Source organism: Helicoverpa armigera, chromosome 4, assembly GCF_030705265.1.
Source record: "Helicoverpa armigera isolate CAAS_96S chromosome 4, ASM3070526v1, whole genome shotgun sequence".
Lineage (NCBI taxonomy): Eukaryota > Metazoa > Arthropoda > Insecta > Lepidoptera > Noctuidae > Helicoverpa > Helicoverpa armigera.
Genome location: NC_087123.1, coordinates 3259787 through 3287422, shown reverse-complemented (window position 1 = coordinate 3287422; position 27636 = coordinate 3259787). Strand labels below are relative to the sequence as shown.

The following is a 27636-nucleotide window of genomic DNA, read 5'->3' as shown; positions in this document are numbered from 1 at the left end:
AGCACTGTGTTCTACATACACTAAGTAAAAACCACAATCTTTGCTCTACAATGTGAAATAGAAACCATCATCTACCTTTTCTTGACTATGACCAAGTGAGTCTTTCAGTTTAACCTGATGCCTCTATATATACTGTCAGTATTGATTGGCATCAATTCTTTTTCGTTTTTGTTTTACATTCTGTGCGGCCAACCAATATGTTCGCGGTTAACAGTACCTATTCCACTATATGCAAACTTAAATTTGTTACCAGTCGGTAGCCAGAGTAATTGAGTGAGGTTTTGTACAGCTTAGTTTTTGACAGAGATTAACTATTAGTTTTGTAAAAAGCTCAAGTTTTTTCGAAAAGTTTTCATGACCTGAAATATCATAAAAATTACCAGGAAAATATTATATACTTTAAATAATTTCAAATGAGATTAACAGATCTTATTTCTAATAAAATTCCAGCTTTGTAACCTAAGCCTTAATATACATAACAACGATTTAGGTGAGATCCCAACTAAATATCAGAGTTTGAATGCAAATCTAACAAGTTTCTTAGGCTTAAAATCAGAAGCAATAATTGAATCCGTCGTTACCCCTATCGTGTTTCATTGAATTTACGTTCCAAGTTCGGGAACAGTACGCATAATCTTATAACATTTGAAACGATTGGGAGTCGTCTGAATTGATTTGTGTTACGTTTTCTTGTAAATCGATTAAGGACCGTGAAAATGTATGTATATGTATGTACATTAAAAGGTACTGTCACGGGAAGTAACATGGTACTCAGCGACATCCGGTTAGACTGGAAGCCGACCCCAACATAGTTTGGGAAAAAGGCTCGGAGGAAGAAGACGAGCAGTAAAATAATCATGACTCACGCTAAATAAATATCCTATGTTCAATATTGGGCTTAGTTTTAATTTATGCTTATTCTCCACTTGCCCGCTTTTTACGTGCTAACTGAGTTAGTATGTAGAAATTCAACTACATGTACTTAACTTTTTTAAATACTTACTCCATACTTTTTAATGGTTGATGTTAGATAATACATCAAACTATACATACGAATATAGTTAATATACGAATTAATATCTTTGTTCTCGACTGTACGTGAACTCAGTACTGTCGTAGATGAAATTGTCTTATCTTCTTACACAAATTGAAAGTATTATCTTTATTGAATTTAATAAGCTCTTTTTCTCAGTCTTTGATCTCTATGGAGTGGGGTCAAGCCTCTTTCAAGTGTATTTTAACGACTACCTTGTTAAGGCATTTCCTATAAAAATAGACTAGTAATTTCCTACCAAAAATAGCCTGACATTATTATATCACACTTACTGATTAGGTTACACAAAACATAAGCCTTACATTAAACTCTTATCTATCAAAAGGAACTATTTATCACCTATTTTTAGTTCCACCTATTTATGTAGTCCATTCTATTTATAAAACTGACAGGCAGTTGAAATGAAGACCCAAAATTCCGATTCGAAATTCGATTGTTTAAAAATAAATCATTCGACATTACTCACACACCTACGCCACACGTGTCAGCGAGTCATTCATAATATTCGTTTAACAGACTCATCAATAATACAGAAGGCAATTATTATTAATCATGTTACAATGTTACTCATGGACACAGCAGAGAGTATGGGCCAATTTCCATAGTTTAGGGGAGGCCTTTGCCCAGCAGTGGACGATTTTCGGCTGTGGTTACGACGACAATCTATACTCATATAAGGCTCCGAAAATATACGTGTAATGAGTAAAAAAAACACTGTTGGGAAGCTAGACTATTCCCGATTAACATAGGCTATATTTTTCTGGGTAGGTACGGGAAGAAGTTCGCTGGAACACGGGTGAATCCGCGGGAGTCAGTCAATTTATTTTTGGACCTTGTAAAACACCCACATGACCTTTTCACACTTCCCACTGGTCATTTTAATTGGGAGCTTCGATATAATTAGCACATTTTTGTTTCTTTTCAAATTATTCGACACTCCTTTGTGAAAGATTTTCATTCATTCCAATTAAAGCGTAATTAGTGAGTGAAACCGTGAATGAAGTTGAGACTTCAGCTGAAAAAAGCCTCGCTGCGAAATGTTTACTTGTATTCAGATTTTGTAAGTGGGTATCACTTTCAGAAGCTGTTATGGAAATAAGTGGAAGTGTTGAAAAATAATTGTTTTTATTATTCGGCTTTTGTGGAATTGGCTAGGAAGATGATATTATAGGTACAGCTTGGATTTACCGTGACAGTGTAAATGTCGAGTTAAAAAATATATATCCAGGTTTCAGGAATTCCAATTAAGAGCAGTTAAGGACAACTTAAACTGGAATTAGTCTAGCTTATCAGGTCTCACAGACGAATCTAACTATTCAGTTACTTTATGTTTTGTGGTTCAGGATTCTAAGAATATATTTTCCTGTTAAGAGCACGACATCTTGATTTTCAGTGCGTCGCGAACAAAAAACTGTCACAAAGCATTACGGCATCATTCCGGTTAATCTTAGTAACTAAAAATAAAAAATCTCTTTCACATTACTAAACCGTGTATTTTTAGTGAAATGTCTTTAACCCCACTATATCGTGTCTCGAAACACTTGTATATTTACATTTTTATGTTTTGAAACCGTCTGCATTCTTAGAATGGTATACATATTTGTTGGTGTCCCTAAGCTGCTGAAATCTACACGAGTATAAAATTCTGTTGAGACTGTCGTTATCATTTGCATTGCTCTTAATGTTGGATATTAAGCGTTGCATTCTCTTGCTGTTGAATTATTGTTGTAGAAAGGACTTTTGCAAATGTTCTGGAAGAAGTCTGTCTGGGGAAGTAATGCTACTATAAAATTATTGTGTCTTCCTTGTTATGTCACGTAGATACTGTATAAATATTTTATGTGTTTCCCTGGTGAAAATGTATCTGTAGTAGGTACTTCTTTTGTAAGACATACATTATTGGTATAGGTACCAGGTGGTGTTATATCTGTCAACCGAATTTCAGATATTACTTATGCTACAAATACCAGATAACGTGCAGGTACGTGGTATTTTTGGAGTGATATTCAACAAATGTCATTAAGCATTTTCATTAGTTTTGGGTTGACAAAATATTTGGAGCATTATACCTTTACAGTACAGCAAAATGCTTTAATTATAATAATAGTAGTAAAGTTATTTGCAAAAACAGGTTACCAGTTATCGTCTTTTACAATCGTTGTCACGTCATCAACAGAAGAAATATAACAAAACTTTCAAACACGGAGTAGATTGTGATACGAAAATTATCTTCAAAGTTCTAATACCGACAACTTTCTGGCGCCCTTTAGATAACTTGTAAACAAACTTGTTTAAATAAATATGTACAATAAACTTCGAATTGTATGACAATTACAAACAAGAATAAATAAATGAGGATTATACTGCGCTAAGTTTTCATCGAAATTAATTTAGCAAATTGCGTCAAAGTTTTCTTTAGATTGCGTTGTTCATGAGATTCTTGTAATAAAATTGAGCTAAGGATATTAAATATCTACCATATTTTTTTTTGTAGTGAGTGATTTTTTTCATCTTTAATAGAATTTCCAAAGAAGGAGGTTTACAGGTAAAAAGTATTTTTGTATGTGATAAAGAAAATAATTGTGTCTTGTCTTGATGCAAATAAACTTTCCTTGCGAATATAGTTTTGAGCTCCTATTTATAAGATAGGTGCAATATTTTATTTGCTAGCTTTTATTAATATCATTATAAGTTGTCTGTTTGTCAAATTCCTAATTATATCGCAGTACATTCACATTCGAACTCATAATTACATGTTGTTTACAACTTGGCAAAGGTTTATTAGTCTCACCAAGTTGACTGCCTTACTGTTTATCGACACCAAAATATAATTATTTGATAAAAAAATCTCTAGAAGCTTTTCCCTTCAATTTCCCACACGCTTTGATAATATCGTTAACCCGCTTATCAGAAGGGTAAGAACCTTTTTCGAGTACTTTGTTTTCTCACTTCAGTCATTGAGACTTGCTAAGTGGTTATTAACCCTGATTTCCTAAATTGAGTACTACAGAACACTTTTATATTACATAGCTAAACGATTAACGGTACTCGTTTTTATGACTTAGGAATTAGGACTTGGTCCTTGGTCCTTGCCCGGGTAACTAGGTTGAGGAGGTTAGATAGGCAGCCGCTCCTTGTAAAACACTGATACTCAGCTGTATCAGGTTAGACTGGAAGCCGACTTCAACATACTTGGGAAAAAGCTGCGTAGATGATGATGAGTTTTGTCCTTGAAACCCCTTTTGCCAAAGGACCTAGTTACTCAATATCCCGAACAATTGTGAGAAATGGAAGGAAAATTATATGATACTTTTCTTACAAAACTCGACACAATAGAATTTATCTTGTTTATTTACATGTTTACCGCAAGACGTTTTGGTGATCCATGAAGATTGCACCCGTTTTCCTACCTTAAGTAAGGTAGTACCGTAATGCCTCTTTTCAAAGGAAATTCAAGGTTATTTTCTTAGCTCATATTTCACAAAAGACGCCGCAATATTTCATACAACGCTAGTATTCTAGTAGCTGGGCGTGACGTCATGATGTGAGTGAATTTGGGACGTAGTTTATGAAGGTATGTCAAGTTAATTACGTGAAATGGCTAAGGACCTTAACGTTCTTTGGGAAAGGAAGGGGTTTGGGAAACTAATCTCCGCTTTCTTTAGACATGTACCTAATGAAGTTTATAAAAAATGTGTCAAGAAGACGAGTGGGTCCTAGATACGGATACTTTATAATAGAGTTCGTTCCAATGTTGGTTAATCAGTTTTCTTACTATTGTACTTTATTTAACAAGTTCCTTTAAAATTTTTGAAGAAGTTTCGGAATAAAGAAAATATATAGACTTTTTTGCAAATTTTCACTGAAATAACAAAACATTTCTTAGTATTTTATAGGTCTTGATTAAGAATTCCAGTAAGCGTTTAGATACGCCAGTAAAATAAATACAAACTCTTGAAGCAAAGGTGAGATCATTATGAAATCTTAAAATATTATTCTTACAAATTAATAATCCGTAAAGTTAATATAAACCGTTAATCTACCGCAATAAAAATATAAGACATCCTTATCACACCAAATAAAACTCGAAAAACAAGAATTCACAAATAAACCTCAGACGTTTTACTCAGCGTTTAACATTTTATTATATCGTAAAATTATAAATACATATTGAGATAAAGTCTCGCGTTTTCTCGAATTTCTTTGAGAATCCGCGGGTTTTTTATTGGACGATATATTTCCCTTGGCGACAAGTTGACGCGTTAAATTGTAACAGGAGAGAAGTAAAAGGGTGTTACCGTAATTGTTATACAAAGAAAATGTATTGACATTTTGTAGGAATTTCTGAAGAGTTTTTTGTTTAAGGTACTAGCTATTTCCGGCGGTTCCACCTGCGACTATAAGGAACTGCGGTGTACCAGGATAAATAGTAGCTTATGTCCTTTCTTAGGCTAGGTGTGAAAGTAGATATGGTTAGAAATAATGTTACTCGTGAGATAGAAAAGTATGGCAGGAGAAAACATGCTGCGCCGACCCCAAATAAAATTGGGATAAGGGCAGGGGCAGGAGGATGATGGATGTCCTTTCCTCGCCTCTATACAAATTATAATACACTACAGAGGCATTATACTTATGTGTACTTCAAACTCAATAGAAATATTGATAGCTAAATTGTAATCAGTGCTTCATAAGATTTGAAAGGCGCAATCAGATTAACAGACATGTAAATCAACAGTCTTTTGTCTTTCACAAAGAACAGAAGTACAGTCACCAACAGCTATTTCAATTGATTAATGAGTGATTGAAAGCTTTGAAAAGCAAACAATTGACAGTCAAACATTTCATCTCGACAAACCGTTGTATTACAAAATGGCGGCCGTTTCACAAACTGACATAATTTATGATGACAATTTGTTAATAATAATGAGCGCAGTTCAATGGTACATGAGTAACGAACAAATTATTTCCTTTCTAAATAAACTTAAATTAGTACCGAATGTGCAAGTACTCTGTTATTTGGACAAGCAATTTAATTTCTTTGGAGGAATTGTTAATGAAATTCATTCACTTGATTTATATGTTGCCATTAACTTTGCATATTAGAGGACATACACGAGAACATAACTAAACATAAAATAAACCGAATATGAGTAGGTCAGTAATCTTTCTCGTGTTCGTCACCAATGTCATGATAATTATGCCAGATAATTATTACACGGCAAAATTATGACTCCTTGAAGCCAGTATTAATATAATACTTAGGAAAAGAAAAGCACCGAAGCAATTTCATGAATCTAAACACGTTCAAAAACATTTTTTAAGGGTCAGGAACCCGCAAATAATAGTAGAAAAACCTATCAGAAAAGCACCTTGGTTTATGTGGATACGTGACAAAGCAAAGGAGGTCATAACAAACTAAGCACCACTTCTTAATTAAGTAGTTGGTAAACTGCATTGGAACTATAAATATCTTGCGTCGTAAATTACGCTTAGGACTAAGAAGCGGTAACGAAGTCCCGAGGGTGCAACAAATTGCAAGATTATTCCAAGGAACGGAAATTTCTGAAGGTTGCATACCCTTAATAGTTAGTAGTATAGTATAATTTTTGTAAGACGGTAAAACAATATAGGGCAGAAATAACGATTAGGTAATTGACTTGTAAAGAAAATCAAAATAACTGATTCTTGAGCAAAGACTTAAGTATCTACTAAAATATCACCAAGCAAAGAAATCTCTAGTAAGTCTGAAGATTATTCTGTCTGGAGTTATAGCAATATCAAGGAAATAGGCTAAGGTTGTTCCTTGGCTATGCAAACAAGCACACTAATATCAAGTACTTTAAGTAAATTATGTCATTTGCACTATCAAACTCAACGCACATACACCATTGCTCATGTGATTTTTTAATTCGCATGCGAGTTAGAAAACACACAGTGCTCGTCTAGCTTTTAGCGAATTAACAGCACTGATCACAGACACGTGTTGCCAGGATGATGGCTTATCGCTCCTACGTACGATTTTCACTTAGGGAAATTAAGTCTGTATGTAATTCATGGTAATTAAGTGGCGTGGGTATCTTCCTTGTGTACCTGATTTTAGATATTCTTGCTTATTTATATAGCTATCTAACTAAACGTTATGAAAGTAATTTTCATCCGTTTTATTAGAAAAATACTTTCAGTGATGAATTACTGCCTGTACCGGGATAAAATATGGCCTGTGTTACGTGGGAAGAGTTTAGCTTTCCAACTGTGATTTTTTTTAAATCGGTTCACTAGTTTTGGAGCCTTTAGGGTACTAACAAACAAACAAACAAAAAAAATATATATTAGTATTTAAAGAGTATATAAGCGTGTTAAAAACCGAGGAATACTATGCACTACTCTTTTTTAGGGTGCTTGAAGTACATCCTACAAAAAAATGCCGATGAAAGCTAGCAACTTCATGTACATAATTATGATATTTTTTATGCTGTGACAAAATCTTCGAAACTGGCATTCCTTTTAGACATAAACGTATCATTGTATTAGTCAGTGTTACAATTATTTATTGCTTGCCAGTTATAAAAAATAAATATTGCATGCCTAGACTGGAATCTAGATCAAGAGGTGAATTAAAATAGTTGAGTATTAATTTATGAGTATTTTTATGTACCAATAACATACCTACATAAATATTTGATGGAATGTAAAATTTTCTTTGTTAAGGCGTAGATTATTTAGATATAGAAGCTACAAAATAAATTAGGAAGTTTAACTTAAAATATTTAAGTATCCCTTCAAGGTAAATGGACAATTTCAAACGAATAGGAAGCTACGTCCAGCTATGGGGTTGAGCCGTATGGTATTCATAAGTCGAGGCACCTGTCTACCTTGTATGAGCGATATGAGCATGGAAGGATCTAAATAAAAGGACTTTTATTTCTGTGAAACATACAATTAGTATATTAAATTGTAGCGGAATCTTCATGTTTTATCAAAACAAGAGACAAGACAATCTATCATAATTTATCACCAGGCAAAACATAAAACTATTTCACTGTGAAAAATATTTATATACCCCACTTAATGAAAAAAAAAATCTTTCATAGGCCGGTCAGTCAAGCTGTTAACCTTGGCAATGAGACAGACAAACCCACATTCAGATATATAAATAATACCACTTCCCGCAGGAAGATATCAATCACATAAAAAAATATTTTAACGCGACAGAAGAAAAGTATAACATTGTAAACGAAGCATTAATAACTTTACGAGCGGTCGTAGAATATAAATATTAAAAATGGCGACTGGAATAATGTTCGTTCTAATTTCAAATCCCGGTTAGCGCGAACTGAATTATTGATATCGATCCATGAGAATGATCAACGGGGTTTTTATGGATTTATGAGTCATTTTCATGATTATTATTAGATACCTATGAGAATATTTTATTTGTTGACTAATACTAGCATGCTTCGGACAATAAAAGGCGGAAGACTTTGGGGAATACCTTTGCCCAGCTGTGGACAAATATAAGCTAATAATATCTACTGAAGTAAATTATCATGATAGTTTATTTAAAATTATTTGATATCTAATGTTTTTCATTAGTATAACTGACTTAGTTTTTCCACAAGACTTGTCAATACATTGCAATTATTTTCTTTCGTAATACATAAAATTTATTTTTTCTATCAAATCTAAAGGTTTGATTCTAATAAGAGGCTTTTGGTCTTTGAAAAACCTTCATCAAATGAAAAAAAAAACTTAAATACACAAAATTATTTTAAATGAACTATAAAGTTCAAAAGAAAGGTTAAATTAATAATAGAGATGTGCTTTGCAATATCGATAGGTATCGGTTTTAAAAATATTTTTCTTTATAATAACCTATTCATTCAGTACCAAAGGGCGACCTAATAATATCTTGGATATAAAAGGGCCAAGTTCATTCGGCCACGGTATAATTAGGAACAGTAGGGCCAAGTTCAATGACTTAGTATATTTAGAAGCTGGTCTCGACAGTTTTAAGAATTTATTTTTGTAATCTATGGGAAATTGGTTACCAAGAGAAGTAGGTAGAAAATGACTGCCGGTGTTAAATAGTGTTTTCAAGCTGGCGGAAAACTTGCTCGGTTTTCATCGCGGCAACTCTTAGTTTAAGGTAAGCCGTACAAAAAACATCTAGACTATGGTATATTTAAAAGAAATGTAGGTGCCTGAAAGTTTTCAATATAATAAACAGTAGTTTATTATAAACATACATAGTTATAGTTACAGTTCCAAATAACTTTGCGTTTCCAAAATCGACCATTTGATTCATAAGGATCCAGTTTAGAACCTTTGCTCATCTAAAGTCGGCAAGTCAACACATTACTCATAATAATTTGGTCTCAACTTGATAAATTGACCCATTTCAAAAACTCTAATCATGTCTTTTGTGATAGACACTCAATGTCATTTTGACAACCTTCATCAAAAAACCCAAATAAAATAAAAAGATATTCATATTCCAAACAATAAACCCTAGTTTATAGCGTGAAAAAGAAATAGTAAACTTTTGTTGACAGATTATTACAAAAGAAACACATTTATCAATCAACAATGGTCTTTAGTTCTATTAGGCTACAGAAAAATAATCTTATAATAATAATTTATTCCAAGAAAATAGTGTCAACATGTAAAAAGGTCGTTCAATATGAAACATGGCCGAAATAATGTTGAAATTCAGCCAGACTTGTGTACTATGGCGCCATAACAAAAAAAAAAAAGTTGAATTACGAACGAATTTGAATTCGAAATTAGAACAGGCCGATTTAAAAAGTCGTGCCATATTTTGTAGAAATGATTGTTAATATTGCCGTCTGCTTAGCCTTTCTGCGGCTTCCAGCTTTACCAAATGAAGTTGAGTACCAGTGTTTTACATGGAGCGACTGCCTATCTGACCTCCTCAATCCAGTCACCCGGGCACTCCAATAGGTAACACTGATTATTGTTATTATTTTTGTGAATAGTGCAATGGAGAAACAAAACTGTATCCTTTTACTAACTCATGAACAGAACTGAGATTCAAGACACGTGTCATATCGAAGAACAATGTAAAATTCATACAATCTCGCGAGATCTCTAGCGACGCCAATTTTCAATATATGACGGTAATAATTTAAGGTACTCGTATCGAAATTGAGTATTTACGATCGTTGACCTTTGCAAAGAAAAACGTAAAATAAGTATTTTAACATTAATATCTTATCACGTGCCAGGATTTTATAGAAGATACCTTTTGATGTTCTTATTTTTCAGTTCTTTTATATATTTTACGCATACAGGTAAGTAGATGTATACCTATATTATATCATCCATATCGATAACTTATTCGTTTTTTTCTATACCAAATGGTTATCATTTTCCGTTTTTTTATCTACATTCATATACAAATCTTTCACTCTTTACGCAAGAAACTAAAAGATAGCGCATTCATATATTATTACCTAAATAATATTTGTATGAATTTTGATTGATTATAATTTGCTTTTTCTTTTTTACAGGTTGATGCAACCCTGTTATGAAAAGGTATGTACCAGTCAAATAAATCTCAAAAAGTTATATTCTAAGAGTAAAAAAATTACAAGTAATAAATACCTAGACACATCTGGCATTACCATAGGTTTTGTCAAAACTTTTTATAGAACGAGTGTTAGAAAGAAAAATGAAAAGAATTATTTATATCATTTGGAACTTTATTAAGATTTATACTTATACTTGAATCAGAAGAAAATATAAAAGAAATCTGTTGCCTTTAAGAGTAAAATATCGTTCAATATAAATATTTGGCACGTTTCATTATCAATTTTATATTATACCATTATACTCTTATGTTATTAAATGCCTATGGCCTTACTACAAAAACTTAAACACCTGTTTTACACTTGTCTAAAACAATTGTGGCTGCAAAATGAACTACTAAATATGTCAACGTCATAATTTGACATTTTTTTTAGACAAGTCTTAAACTGACGATTAAAAGTTTTTGTGGTAAGACGGCTAATGTTTAGTTATTGTGAAAACACAATGAATTAAAATGAAGGACCATCTTGACTCGTACTCTAGCTTTTATTAAATATTTTCTTGATTTTTTGGCAAAACTTTACTTATTTTTTAAGTTAATAAAGAGGCTCGAAACATTTCTAAAGCGCAAATAATTCGTAAATTCATAAGTAAATGGTGGTGTCATTTACACATCAAAAAACTGAAAAACCTAAATAAATAAAAAACGAGTGTAAATACATATCACGAAAGAAACTTTAGCATTAATAATTCCGTTCTTGTTTATGTCTCCATGGGTTATTATTCGTTACTGAAAAAGGTTTGGGGGATCATATCAGACATCTGTATCAGAAGGTTCTTTCTTTTGAAACTATTGACGAAGAAAAATCTTTAATCAAAGTCCCTACAACTCAATATTAGAGAGACACATGGACTGTGTATGCGAAGTTTTGAATCATAGAGTCATCCTAGCCTTTTTCCAACTATGTTGGGGTCGGCTTCCAGGCTAACAGGATGCAGGTGAGTACCAGTGCTGTACAAAGAGCGACTGCCTATCTGTCCTCCTCAACCCAGTTACCTGGGCTACCTAATATCCGTAGGTAAGACTGGTTGTGAGACTTTCTGGCTTCTGTAATGACTGCCAAAGATGTTCAGATGTCCGCGTACAGTATTAAATAAAATAGACCTGGCACGAGACTGTAATGACCTCGAATTGAAAAAGTCGTAATGGACTGAAAATTGTTATTACAAAAATGGTTCTCATGTCGTTTGAAATAATGACTACATTTGTTTTTAAAATTACAAGTCATTTGAAAGAAATGTTTTATAGTGATTGCGGTAGGATAATAACGGTATTTTTAAGTTAACGATCCAATATTATTAAAAAAAAAACAACGTCTTCTTTTAATTCTAGGCCCTCGGGGTTTTATTTACGAAATGAAAAAGGAGGATCTATATGTAATATTAATTAAGTAAGAGAATTAATCACAATACCCAATATAATAATCTATAGACAGAAATAAGTTCTCTTTGCTTGATTTTCATTAAGATAAATGGGAAATGTAACAGAAAACACACTTTTCCTGATATTGGAGGTGTAACAAATCACTTCAGTATAGGACGGACAAAAACTGAGGTCATTGACCTGAAGATAGCAAAAAAGGGAAAAGTAAGAAAGTAATCAGAATACGAACGAGTCTTGTTAATCAAAAGGCAGGAAAATAGGAGCACTTTCGTACTATCAAGTTTTTGTGTCAGGAAAAAATAGCCGTTTTGTTTCTAGGCGTAATGTACACTTGAATGCCAAGAGTTTGACTCACAAAAATTAATACTAACTTTGTAAGGAAGTGCTTCATATAATAGTGTTGGTTGAAGTCTAGTATTTTGAAAATTATTTGTTTTTGTGTTATCTTCAAATTTCTGTGATAAGCACATACACTTTTCTCTACTGTTTCTTATATTAAAACTATTCAGGTTAACACAAAAAATAAAAAGCACACTCTCTCATGACATGGTATGTTTTTTCCATACACTAATGCAATCATCAGTTTCAGTAGTTTTTATATATTTAAAAGAGCGCCGCTGCAAATTACATGCAATGTACAAACCAACATACTGTATTGGTTTACTACTAAAACATCACCCTTCGGCTTCCCCGTAATAAATAGATACTGACCCAGTTTCATTACACTCGAGTGTAATTACGTTTCTTTGACAATAAGTTATATTGGTGATTTGATTAATCCCAACGGTTATATCAGTAAATTAGTTTGAGAACATTTAATTAATATAAGATCATAACACGACGGGTTGTTACTGTGTTCTATAAATTCTTGGAAGGTGACTTAAACCGACTGACGAAGAAGGAGGTACTCGACTGGGCTTTCTTATTTTGTGAATAGGTTTTAGAATGTAGATGAAATTTTGTAACTATTTTGAGGATCCAAACTGGTGCAAACATATCCCTAAATACCTATATCGGCAAATTCGTTCTCACATCACCTAGGATTTATTTTACAACCATTTTTATAAAAAAAAAACAATAGCGAAAAAAATCTAAAATTTAGATTTTTTTCGCTATTGTTTTTTATCTCAATAGGTGATATTTATTAAATAATTTTTTTTTTCATTATTTATCATATTCACATATACAAACGAATACATACTTATGTTATAGGTATGTAGGTAGATATTTGCTTCCATAAAAAAACCCGGAAGAACATCAATACGTTTCCAGTTTCAATCTTTATCTTTCACTACAAAGTTTTCCATTAACCCGTCCACCGCTGCTAACAATGCCATTATTATTTCCACTAGATTTCACCCTCACCCATTTATCACTTTCACTATATCAAATATCACCCTAATTAGTGGGTTAGAATATAAATCTCGTATTGAAAGGTCATTAATCTGAACTAATTATGATGTCAGAATTGTTATTTGATATTAGTTTCAATAATAGTTTAGCTTTCAAACTGTGGTTCGATGTTTATTTGGTACTAGCTTCTGCCAGCGGTTTCACCGTCATCCCGTGGGAACTACATCCCGTACCGGGATAAAAAGTAGCCTATAGCCTTCCTCGATAAATGGGCTATCTAACACTGAAAGAAATTTTTAAATCGGACCAGTACTTAGTTCCTGAGATTAGCGCGTCCAAACAAACAAACAAACTCTTCAGCTTTATAATATTAGTATAGATTTAAAGACATTACAACTCATCAATATTACAAGTACGAGTTTACCTTTCATAAATACGTACGAATGTAAGAAAGTTTGCTCCTCACGATTGATGATTGAAAATTCTATAAGCATTCAGGAGTGGTTGAAACTACTTAAAGAAAAATACACAAAACGTCACTTTCAAAATATAGGAATTGAAATAAAGGCTTGTTCGTTTTAGCTGTACCTAGAGCATTAGACTAGCTATTCTCTCTGTATTAAAGAACTATCCCGCACCCTAATAAATAGCAACCTAAGTAAAAATGGAATCTTTTTCCAGTAGTTTCATGAAAGAAAACAATCTTCCACGTTTTATGTGACAGAGATTAAATACTTAGCTAATGTTTCAACACGTGCAACAGTACGGAAAATTCTATTCAATAGGTATCTACCTACTATTTTTATCAAGACTTTAAATAAAAATTGCAACTTACCCACTACGGAGTGGTTTTAAGTCTAAATAGGTATATTAAATCTTCAATGACCTTATTGAGTCCCATGCGATAGGGGGCTTATATCTATTCAAAGCAAACTATTATTAACTCGAGGAAAAAGGGCATTCTTTATTTAAATACATTTAAGACTGTAAGTACTATCTCTTTTTAGCGCGTGGGTCCAGAGATGACCATCTTTTCATGAAGCGTTACCTCCATGTTTCGGAAAGCACATAAAATTGGTGGTTTTTAAACATCTTTGACTACTTCTAAAGGTTTCCAAGCTTAAACTTTCTAATGGTTGTTCATGCTAGAAATATTATGGTTACCCAAACCAATATTTTCTTTATGATCCCAATTTAAATTCAGCCAATTAAGGTTTCAATTGATAGTAGGTAGGTTCAATCAATTTAATAGAAATGTTCAAGTAAAAATCATAAAATAAAAAGGCCATTGGCATCCCTTAAAAATAAAAAGAAACATTAAAGCTGTTTAGTACTAAACATTAGTTTTACTAGGTACAGTCAAGTGTTTACGAAGATTTATAGTCTGAAATATACTTTTGTTTCTAAGTATCAAATATATTTTTATGTCCTTTGTTGCTGAAATGAATCTAAATTAAAAGTTCATGGCATCCCATTATAGAAAGCACCTATTCTTTGTTATTCGTAAGTAAAAAAACAAAAACAAGAAAGCTCTCTCACTTATCTTTTGGGACCAGTCATACATCTTTTTTAAGTAATTGTCCCCAAAGATTCGCAAGATGGATAACATTAACTTATCTGACGACAGAAATGAAAATAAACTTTATGTTATTATATATTATGGTGATATTTACATTTCTGTAACTAGAAGATTGCGTAGGTAAGTATTGCTTTTTCATATTTTTGTTTCTTCGCTTTAAAGTTACAATTTTTTACAAACTTAACCTAATATTGTGGCACACTTAAATATTTTACGCATGAAGTTTCAATTACTCATCGTAGGTTTTGCTAACGAAAGGGGATATAAATCCCAGTGGGGCTCAGCAGGGCCAAGGCCTGCCGGGGATTGTTCGAAAGAGTTACCGCGGCCCTGGTACATAAAAGGTCTACCACAGAACAATGACGGTTTTTAGTCAGTAAAAGCCTGACATCAGTGTCATTTGATGATTTTTGACGTCGTCGTTAAAAAAAGGGGACTTTTTATCAAAACATAAGTAGATACTTGATCTACCTATAATCTCTCACATATTCTTCCTACATCAAATCAATTCCACCCCACCCAAAGGTTATGATTAAATTTTTATGTGACAAACACATGGCGCCTGTCTTTGAATTCTCTATTAGCAGTAATTGGCTCAGATGATACGACGAAGCCAAGTGCTCGCTACATTGTGATTTGATTGGGCATAAAAGCCAGTTCACACCTACGGATAATAAAAGGTAAGGAAAAAATACGCGTCATAAAGTTTGGTGTGTGTTACGAGCGGCGGCGTAAATGGATTAGTTAATGGCTTGGCCAATTTATGGGCAATCTTGGTACTTTGTGATTATAATGTCAAATCTCCAGAAGTAAGATATGGGGCATGTGACAATCTGGGTCGACGCAATATTTTTTACATTTAACATTACCACAAGAGCAAATGTCAATAAAAAAGTAATTATTATTGATGAATTAAATACTTGGTTGGCTGGCATTTTGTATGTCACCCGCGCTGTAAAGCCATATTATATTAAACAATGCTTAAGTAATGTTAATTGATTTTATTACAGCTATCTTTTGATAAAGCTACATGACAGATGACGGCCAGAGTTTTAAGAGATTTCTCAGCAATAAAACTGCTACGCATGACAGCGGCAATATTCATCATACCCATAATTTCCTCAAATCGGCAGAAACGGGGCAATATTATGACTCGACAGTCTACAGACGTAAAACATCAAATTTTATCGCACGTTATCGCCTATAACTTGTTCCCTTTTATTGAAAGCTTTTACGATATCGTCAGCGAGTAACTGTGTCGTTGCGTCAAAGAAATTGATCACTCCCAATGTCCTGACATCAATACACGAACGTCATAGAAGGTCAAGTTAAAAAAATATATTTTTTCATCATATTTAATGAATGGAAGTATCAAAACAGTTCGTCCGCCTACACGGTGTCGAAAACGCGTCAACAATACGTCATATTATAGAAAATAGATCGTGTTTTGTTTTGAAATGCTGTTACTTTTTAGTAGTGTAGAAACAATTGAACGTCAATACAGCATTATATAAAAAACTAGCTTCCGCTCGCTTCTTCACCCGCGTTGTGTGTTGATAAAAGTAGTCTATGTGTTAATCCAGGGTATCACCTATCTACATACCAAACTTCAACCAAACCGGTATAGACGTTTTTGCGTGAAATAATATACAAACATACTCGTACAACCATACATTTTCACAAACATTCACATTTATAATATTAGTGGGAATTAGTAGGATTATAATATTAGTAGGACAATCTATTATTTATATTATGTTTCAAACTATGCTATATCAGGAAAAGACCAACATTTAAATGATGGATGAAAACAGTAGACTTACCGAGAATTTAAAAAATCAAAAGTTTTAAAAGTTAAATTATATCGCACCGCTTCCTTGACAAAGGTAATTTAAAATATTATACCTACACTTATTTTTTTCTTTCATGTCGTTTAATCCAAAGGAAATGGGAAGTTTGCCGAGTAACATTAAAATTGTAGAAATTTTGGAGAGAAAACTTGGCGAAAGTTTCAGCGGTTAGCTCGTTCGGAACAAAGTGCTGTTTCAATAAGTAGTTTAAAATTATTAACTTAGTTATTTAAATTAAATTAATGCTCTTTTTTGCGATCTTGTTTTAAATATGTGGTGGTCAGAATTTAATTTTATAACAAGGCAATTGTACCCTTTCAGAATAAAAGTAATAAAATTGATATAAATTAGATTTAAGTACCTGCTGCTATAATTCATGTCTGTCTCTACGCGATTAAATGAAAAACTGCATACATTGTAACCACTAAATAGAATGGTGTATACAGAACGTTGGAATATACCTACAGCATATTACCGGCCAAACCCAATTTCAGGACATACCAATTTTGCCTGGTCGATTCAGCCAGCACGCCTCTAGTAAACTTATAATTTCTACGAATCGACACATTTGGCAGCCACGGAAGAAAGTTTTGTATTATCCCATGCTACACATATGACCATATTAAGAGCCCCCTAATGGTACCCAAGTCTAGTTTTGTTATTTTGTTGTAATAGGAATAAGCACAATCTTGTTCGGAAATTGCTCGATAACTGTCAGACTAGAATAGGACTCAATAATTTGTGGTTAGATTGCGGCCAAAGCTCGGAAATAGTCAAGGACAACATATGTACCTAATAGATAGTTCGATATATTGATTTATCTTACATATGTATTTATATTTCAAAGTATGTATAATAATCACCTATACTTAACATCTGAACTGCTGCAATGAATATTTTTTTCAAAACCGTTCTCATTTATCATTTTTTAAATGTTCACTGTAGCATTTGTTTCTCTTCAAGAAAAGTTGTACGCAAAAATGTGTAAACATTTTCGCGACACTGCTAAATTGAATTGGATAAAAATAAAAGTGACATAATTCATCTATCAACATATAGGTTAATGGTCCTTCAAGGAATGTGACGATCGCTCCGGTTTGATCCGACTTCTTTATTGTTTAAATCGCCGATCGAATTTATGAGGAACATGTAACTTTGAGCGTATGTCGTCGTTAATTTGCTAAATGCTTCAAAGGACTGCTGTAAGTGGCGGAACGAATACCCATTTGTTACGTGTTATGGAATTTACGACCGTTTTGTGAGGGGCATAAAGTTCTTTTTTTTATTGTCTTGTGGGAAATAAGGTTTTGGCTTCGTAATTGTGATTCTGGTGAAGTTGCGGGATCGTTTGGATGTGTTAATGATTGGAAGGCGAGGGGATATTAAAGAAACTGTATGTCATTTTTAACCCCCGACGCAAAAACGACGGGGTGTTATAAGTTTAACGTGTCTGTGTGTGTGTGTGTGTGTGTATGTGGCATCGTAGCTCCCAAACGGATGATCCGATTGTAATGCGGTTTTTTTTGTTTAAAAGGTATGTCAGTCGGGAGTGTTCTTAGCTATGTTTGGTGGAAATCGGTTCAGGTCTTCAAGGTCATCAGCTCGTTTGCTAGATGTCATAGGAATGTTACACGCTCAGTTTACTTGCAAGTATATGTGGGATCTGAAATTTGAAACACTAATGTCTTTTGGAACCACTGAGCTGGTCTGCTGGTAGGGCACGAAGGTAGGAGACGTAACCCTGAACTGCCTTTTAGTAAACCCATCGAGTTTGGGCTCGTTGAATTTGTCTTGACGAGTTCTCTTCATGTTTCTGATTGACGAGAACCTAATGCTGCAAATGGGATGTGACGGATGAAACCCTGGAATGCCGGAATGAAACGGATAAACCGATTTATATTTTTGCTGAACATCTAGAATGTCCAAAGGATTAACCTTTGGACATTCTAGATGTTCAGCTTTATTGTTTCTCAATCTGTGCAATTCTCCCAGAGCCAGTTTGTCATGAGGATTGTTAAACAGCTTCCTTTGGCCGAGATCGCATATAGCGACCCCATCTTAAGATAAAATAAATTAAATAAAAGAAGGAAAAATTAAGGAGCTCCTTTAAAAAGCATGAAATAAAATTAAATTATAAATTTAAAAAAACCCCCGACCCAAAAAAAGTATGCAATAATTATGACAAAATGTTAAAAACGCTAAACCCTATAAAAAGCAAAAAATAACTTTTAACACTACGTAAACTAAATTTTGACGTGTCGGGGGACCGCTTTTTACCTTCATAAATACTTACATAAATCAAATGATACCTACCTAATTACAACATTCGTTTTAAAAAAAACACGTATCTAAAGTAATGAATTAGAGCGGTCCCCCGACCCGACAAAATTTAGTTTACGTAGTGTTAAAAGTTATTTTTTGCTTTTTATAGGGTTTAGCGTTTTTAACATTTTGTCATAATTATTGCATACTTTTTTTGGGTCGGGGGTTTTTTTAAATTTATCCTTTGAAAAAATCTTGATGATTGAAAACGATAAACCATAATTTGTGTCTGTATTGAATTGACGCGTTCTTTTCAATCTTGAACGTTTTTCACTCAAGGATAATTTTGAAAAATTTGTCAAAAAGATGTCAATAACGTTTTTGAGACTAATTAAGCAAGCATAAAGCTAATTTTATTTATTTGTGAATTTATCAGTCTCTTAATTTGAGTCTAATTTATTTTTGTGTAGGTGGCAATTTATTAACATTACGTAGATACACCGTTTGCCGAGATATTTTTGGACGTATAATTAATAACACGCTAAGTGCATAATGAATGTAAAATTAGCACATTATGGTTTGACAGTGAATGAAATCAGAAACGATTGTTTGATGAAGGACCTCGTTAATTACTGAACAGAGCTGTCTGTGCACTAATTAATTATTTTAATTGTTTTATTTCAATGGTTTGCGGTCATTAACTTTTGCGGTTTTGAGACGAAAATAGAAAGAATACATTTCAATTTACAAAATTAACCGATGCCTTTTCAGTTTTATTTTGTGGCTTACAAAAATAAGGTTTTAATGCCTTTGTAAAGTTATAATTTAAATGCTAATACAGAGGGAAGATCACACAACCTTTTTACGGTTCGAGACATAAAGAGAAAATGGGGAAATGGAGGAATTTGAGAAAAATATGTGGTAATGTAGCAAAAAATATGTTAATTTCACAAGATTTCATACATGTCTAAGCGAAGTTAATGATAATATTTCCATACTTTCGCATGCAAAATAGCTCGGGACTTAGGAGTAATTATCATCTTAGTAAGAATTAATTTTGTCATTAAAATGCTCCCATATTTACTAGGGACAACAGAAGAGTCTTGTTTACGAAATACGCGGGTAGATCGTAAAATAAACCGTTCTATTTTCTACGTCATTTGCAAATATATTTTTTTGTAGTTGGGTTTATAGGTCTTGAACTTAAACGGCAAAGATTAAGGTTTAGTCACTTTTTTCTTGGATTTTACTTAACGTAAGCATTTACATGTATTTAACAAATAAATACATACATAAAATAAATTAAGCTATTCATCGACAATTTAATTGCCTTGCCTTCTAAGGAAATATATTGCTTGTTCAATGAAAATTCCTTGAATTCGTTGTGGAGCGAAAGAGGAACAATTTAAAGAGAAAACAATTTGGCTACCGATAAGCGAAGCCTTTTTCCGTGATATGATTAATTTCGTTGAACTGTATCTTAATTGTAGGTAATTGGAAATATAATATTTTGTACATAGGTATAAGTACCTACGTTAGTAGGTAGGAAGGTAAGACAGGCGTATGTATTTTTTTTAAATTAACAAGATCATAGGGGCTGGTTTAGTATAAACCATTTAATGATGAATTACTTGAATATCCTTCACTTTTACCGCCAAGATGGTTGGTTTAATGTCATTTATATAGAAGCTTCAATGCTGCCTCAATATTGCATTTTATAACACGTAAATAGCTCAGAAATTTTAATATGTAATATCCCACATGTAACAGTCAAGCTCTGACACATATTTATTTGTGAAAGAATTTGTAACTAAGAATATTTTTGAACGATGTGAGGTCACACAAGCTTAAACATCCTCCGTCTTACCACAAAAACTTTTAAACGTCAGTTTATGCCTTGTCTAAAAAAATGTCAAATTATGACGTTGACATATGGTTCATTTTGCAGCTAAAATTTTATTAGACAAGTGTAAAACAGGGTTTAAAGTTTTTGTAGTAAGGCCCCCTGTATCTGAAAATATATATAATAGATTTTACTCCAAAACATAAAGCCAAACCGTAACCTAATGATTATGTATTTTACTCATCAATTCTAAGTCAAGGAAACAACATGGCACCCAATTAGCATATTCCCCATACTCCGTGCTATTTAGCAATCCTGAAGTTTACAAACCAAAGTTAAACAACTCGCACGTGCTACTGTGAGAGTTAACTCAGCACGTGTTACTATTTAAAATTATTCACAGTTTACAAGTCGAAGGTTTCACGAGTTGCGAAGCCCTTATGGGATTATAAATCTCCCGGTTTAGCCGTAAAAGAGGAATGTTGCAGAAGACTTTCTTCATTCTGTAAAGTTGTATGCAATGAAGTAAAGTTGCATGTTAACGATTTGAATTTGATATTCGATCACAAAATGAATTGATTCAATGAACGGTCTACATTATGGGTATGTGTGTGTGTATTTGTGTTTGTGTGTCTATCCGTATATATGTGAGTTGTAGCGAATTTTTTTAGATTTTTTTCCAATTCCAAATTCAAATAGTTTTCGGAAGAGTGAGTGTGTAATGTGCCATCGTGTCTTAAGTGTTGCTGACAGCTGTCAGTTTTCAAGGTATAATAACATTTTTTGTATAGTTATCGGCACGAATCTTGAGCTCTGAGCTACATCTGCGCAGAAGTGATTTATTAGCAAAGAACTAATCCCGAGTGACGGCTATGACACGATGCACTGCGGGCCAATCACCGCTTTAGCCCGCTCCCACGCCTCACTTCATGCCACAAAAGGGACCCAATAAATTACTTCTGCGCAGGTGAAGATCAGAGCTCAAGATTCGTGCCGATAACTATACTGACGAACTGCACTAGAAGGATCATGATATATGAAGAAGATATTGTGTAGGGTTGGGATATGTGTGAGTTTATTTTCAATGTTTTTTTTAGAGTTGGTCTTCTGTATTAATCTCTTATGCGTTATCTAAACGTTGGTGATGTTTACACGAAGCTCTAACAGCGGCATCTAATGCCGTTTATTGGATTGTTTTATTTGAAATCTTGCGGCATACGAGGCCTTCTGTATATGATGAGAATAGTTTCAGACCCTTATAATTTCGTTTGTGTTATGGACTGGAAGGACTTAATTAAATACCGATGTGCGAGTATATCATTTGGAGGATAATAGTGTAAGTGTCGTTTGTTCCTGAGATACTGGTTGTGATAGTTTGTAAGTACATTTACTTTGAGGTGGGAAATTATTAGATAATCCGGCTGTGGGTACAGAGGCAGGGAGTATTAGACTTTCCTAATTCATTCTTAATCAGCTTTTCTTACTGCTAGAAAACCAAAATGAAAAAAATAGTCCTGTAAATTAAAAAATAAATAATTAAACTTTAGGTAATAAATTATACTTGAAAACCTACTTCCAGCGCATCAGCTCTTAAACCTCTACAAATAAAAGATTAAAAAAAAATAGACGCTACTCCCAAAACACTTCTTCGTCACACATCAACAACTTAACGAGTGCCCACCCACACACACCCACACACACACAAAATAAATAATAATAAACACATCAGCACGTTATTACGAACGAATAAAGTCGACGTTCCAATCCTTTACAAGCAAGCAGTGGTGTAGCAGTAATTTAATTTTATATGGAGTTCAAACATCAATGTTGAGGGAACAAATTAATGAATTAGTTTCGTAAACGAAATCAGTGGGAACGGCTTGCTTTTTTTATAAAAAAATATTTTAATTTGCCCTTACAGCAGATTTTTGTTGTTACTTCTATTTTCCTATATTGTTAGTTAAATGTGATAATACTCGTAATGCTATACTAAATTAATAAATATGTACATGTGTATGTTTTTTTTTTGTTGTGAAAAGAGTGGTTTAAAAAAATATATAAAAGAAAAATAGATTAAAATTCAAAGTATTTTTTTTTAATATTTCAAATATAGGCCTGTAAGAGCTCTTTCGAAACATCAAGCTAGTTGCACGTCTTAATTAAAATGAACACAAAAAAACTAGCTTAAATAGCAATTTCTATGTTTATCAAACCTCATTGCCAAGTTTTCATAATAAAACCATATTGCAAACTGTATTAAAAGACTCGTTAAAAGAAACTAAACATTCCACGCAGTGCCACTATAACCTATTAAGCGTACCAAAACCTCTTTAACAATGTCAATAAAACGTTAGAACCCAAGAATTGTCTTTCCATTGAATTTAAGTTTCCAATAAAAATAAGAATTCTGAAGAAAACGCCCCCATTTCTTTCAAATGTTTTAATACATTTAGTGAGACCCTTATGCGACTGAAATAATAAGTTCATTTCTTTAATTCTGTAAAAAAGTTTTAAAAAAGTTAGTAAAAAATGAAATATTTTATTTTTACAAATGGAAGATTTAATATTGCAAGATTTTAATGGGTGTACGATGTCTCGGAGACGAATTCTGTATTATATTTTTGGAGTAACAAATAAAATAGAAAAATATATTGGATAAAATTGTAACGAAAGCTTTGTAAATTCTTTTTATCCAAGTCTTTTAAAAATAAAATGGATAAATATTTTTTTTTATTTCAATTCAGTAAAATACCTACTTAATCACTTTAATAGAAACGTTGCCCTTAAAAATACATAAAATACATTCACATATCCTTATTACATGTACATACAACCCATAATTCTCCTAATTCGATAGTAAGGCTCTTACTATGGGCATACCGCGTCCCTATATGTACATATATGTATTTCCTTTTTGTCCTTTATTCAGTTACCCATAATAATGTAACTAACTTATAGTACCATTATGCTACGTGACTATAACTTACGTTTCTCCATCTGTCAGACTTTCTTACCATCCACGATGACGCCTTAGACCTCATATGTCAGGATAAGTATTCAGGTCATAGCCGACTTGTGTGAGTGTCATGAAATCCTTGAAGTTAGGTGCTGAATGCAAGGGTGTGATAGCACTTGAGTGAATTTCGGATTCTGTGATAATTTTGCGGTGGTAGAGAAATTACAGAGTCATATTTTCTTCCTGCATGCAGAGGAAATTATTTCCCGCAGTCGGATAAGAATTTCCTCCGAACCGTCTATGTCCTTCCTCAGGATTAAGACTACCTGTGTTCCAAGCTTAATTTAAATCGGTTTTGTAGTTCTGTATGCAAACGCGACCGATAGATAGACGGAGGTAATTTCGAGTTACCTATGGAGGCTTAAATGTTGTTAAATATTCAAGACCTGAAGTGATGTAGAGTTGGCTGAAAATGAGTAATTTATTTCAGTATTTTTTAGACCTCAGGTTTTATAACTGCCCATTCCCATAATTACCCATTGACGTTCGCAATAACAGAAACGAGTTCACTGCATCACCAAAACGATCTATCTACAAATAAACCATACTCTTATAGATTCCACCAGATCCTTGACAATAGACGTCAAATTACCTACAAAAGGAACACAACAGACGGAAATGACAAATAGGTTGCGCGTCTGTTCAATAGTCTATGATTTCAATACAGAGCATATTATGTTACCTACTGAAATAAAATATATGTATGGGAGTCGTTTGAATGCGTTCACTGTGTGTGTATGTCATAGTCGGAACTGAGACTGCATTTTAAGGATTCATTGAGTTATGAACTTGCGTCATAATGTTTATGAAGAACTAGCTACAGTCCGCGGTTTCACCCGCGTCCCGATATAGGTAACTGCTTCCCGTAGCTGGATGGTGACAAAAACTATCCCATGTCCTTCTCCCGGATCTAAGCTATCGTGCCTCTAATTTTTAGCTTAAACGGTTCAACCATTCTTGAGTTATAAGAGTGTTACTAACACTACTTTCTTTTATGTACCTAGGCAGTAGGTATGCGTAGTTATATTTTTTTGACAAACCTTCTGAAAGTATGTGATTGAATTACATCTTACAACGCGGTAAACACAAACTTTGTCGCTTTTTGCTTTTCAGTCCTTAGATATCTCTGTAATCAAATATTGGATTACTTGTATCAAATACACTAGAAGATTTGGCCCATTTTAGATCTTAGTTTACATTTACCTCAACGCACTAGCAGTTTAAACTTCAATGTTCGCTACCCTACTCATACATTCCGTTTCCATTTTAGTTAGTACCGCGGCGAACCTCACTGTAGTTTGTAAGCAGAAATATACCTACGAACTGTAGACTGTAGTTTGACGAGAAATGAGCCTGAATTTTGAGGACGATCGAGTGTTCCTCAGTTGATTGTAACTCATTGCTGAACTGTATGGTTTATTAAGTATTCTAATTAACGCATACAATTATGCAAGGTATGAATAACGTCAGAGGAATAGTTACAACGTAAAAAGAGGATAAGATATATTACCTATTACTGGGATACTTTCTCGAACAAAAAATGAGTTTTCTGACTTCCTACCTTTCAGGTTTACGTCACGTTCTTGTCCCGTTTTGCTTGTCATATTTAGAAACTTCAAGGCCTTGGGGAGTAGGCCGAGATACTCATGGGATACCTACATCCGTTTCCTTTCTAACTAACGTCACGCCATTTTTTTCATTACTGCCAAAGTAAGGAACATTGGCAGATTGTTGAGTAATAACTGCGACTTTGCTTACGTAAAAGGCTTAGTCTAGGTATCTTGGAAAGTATTTAGAAGTACTTTTCCATACGAAAATCGTGCGAGAATCATAAAATCCTCAACCACCTCATTTCTCCACTTTCAAAACACATAAAAGAATCATAAAATAACCAATGAACTTCTTTACAATTCACACTGCAAAATCGCATAGGAATGATCTAAAATTTTGTACAGAACATGCAGAAATTACAATTGCTAATGTTAACGGCTAAAATAGTCACACACTTCAAACTTTTAGTCGGCCGATAGTTTGATCGGGTTCGAGATGTATGGGAATGCGCACATAACACCGAACAAGTATTTGGTTGGTATCAGATCGACTAAAAATGTTGACAGAATTTACGATTTTCTTTTTTTTTCTAATTAGGCTATGCTGTTCTACTGTTATGCATAGCCTTCCATCTTTCTTTATCGGTCACTGTTTGTGTCCAATCCTTGAGGAAGCTAAGTGTTTTCTCCAGCTCTTCCTTAGTCTTCCTCTCAGTCACCTTCCATCATCAAGGAATCTATTTTGTGGTGATATTGGTCCACTTGTCAATCGACAGATGTGACAGATGTGACTTACTTAAAAACAAAAAAGAACCATCGGGCCAACTCTCGGCCAACTGTTTAGTCTGCAGTAAGATAGGTTAACGGTTAGACGAAGGAGGTTGTTGGTGTCATAAATAAGCCGGTACAATTGATCAGTATGCGTGGGTCGGCATTTATTAGCGTAAACGGGTAACGTTACACCTAACTAGAGTTAGACGATGAAGTACGGGTCCTCTGTTATTTGGTTGGCTGTGGTTTAAGTTAGGAGATTACGAGACATCTGTGAGTTATTTTTAGATAGCAATTTTGTAACTACATTTTAAATTATTGTTATTAGAGGTCAAAATATTATAAAAGAAACATTTTTACATTAAACAAATGTTAACGGCATTAGGTCAAACTTCTATCAGATTTACACTAAAAAAACTAAAAAAAACTAAGCTGATATTGTAAACCCATTCGATGCTTTTGGATAAACCTTCAGGTAAGTAACTAATCATAATTGGATATCCTGTTTAAAAAAAAAAATAAGCACCTAAATCGGTTGATACAAAGGTTAAAACTTGTACCACAAGAGGAATAAACAACTAAGTTAAAGTTGGACAGTGCGGTGGAAATCACGAACAGACAGAATTAATGTGTGAACCGACTGTTTAGCGCTAAATGGCGCGTGAGAATTTTACTCAAAACTCTACAGGGTGCTATTAAATACCCGTCAAATACAAAAAGGATTAAAATGTGTCTTTTAAAGACCATTTGATAATATTTCATTACCGTTGTATCACTTTAACACATACTTCCATGTTTGTCCCTATTGGTGTAGAATAAAGAATATTCTATCTATCTATTTTATCTTTTACCACCAAAATATAGTTTTTTATTAGTGCAATACATTAAACCGTAAATTAAATAGTATATTTTTTATTGCGATTCTTATTGTAATTGCTTTTGTAACGCCTTCTATTAAGCTATCGACAGCCGATTAGTATGTAAGGATTGAAACTCAATAATTTATGAAAACGATAGCGATTTATAGACTTTATCCGGTTGAATTCGTGTGGTCTGTTAACAAATGGTTACGAGTAACTATAGCGTTCGGTTTACAAAGTAAATGAATCATACTCACCTATATATATTATCAATTTATAACTTTTGAGCAATTTTATTTGTTGCGAAAACATCATCAGCCTTTGCCCAATTCTGTTGGGGTCCAGATTGGCTTTCAGTCTTACAAGAAGCAGCTGAGTGAGAGGTGCCAGTGGTTTTGGCTAAAATATCATCAGTATTGTACAGCCTTTTTTGATATCGTTTTCTAATCTAAAATGTATCACTATCCCATTGTTAATACCCAAAACTTCAAAGTTTTACCTTTTC

The 27636-nt window shown here is 33.4% G+C and overlaps 1 protein-coding gene across 2 annotated transcripts in view; it reads left to right on the top strand.

Annotated features, from left to right (window-relative positions):
- The window catches only part of LOC126055992 (cardioacceleratory peptide receptor), a 125729-nt gene that overhangs the window by 61672 nt on the left and 36421 nt on the right, over positions 1–27636 (top strand). For both annotated transcript variants that reach the window (XM_064034441.1, XM_064034442.1), the window contains exon 3: positions 10585–10609. In XM_064034441.1, coding sequence (XP_063890511.1) covers positions 10602–10609 — 8 coding nt within the window. In that variant the 5' untranslated portion in view covers positions 10585–10601. The remainder of the gene's footprint in view (positions 1–10584; positions 10610–27636) is intronic.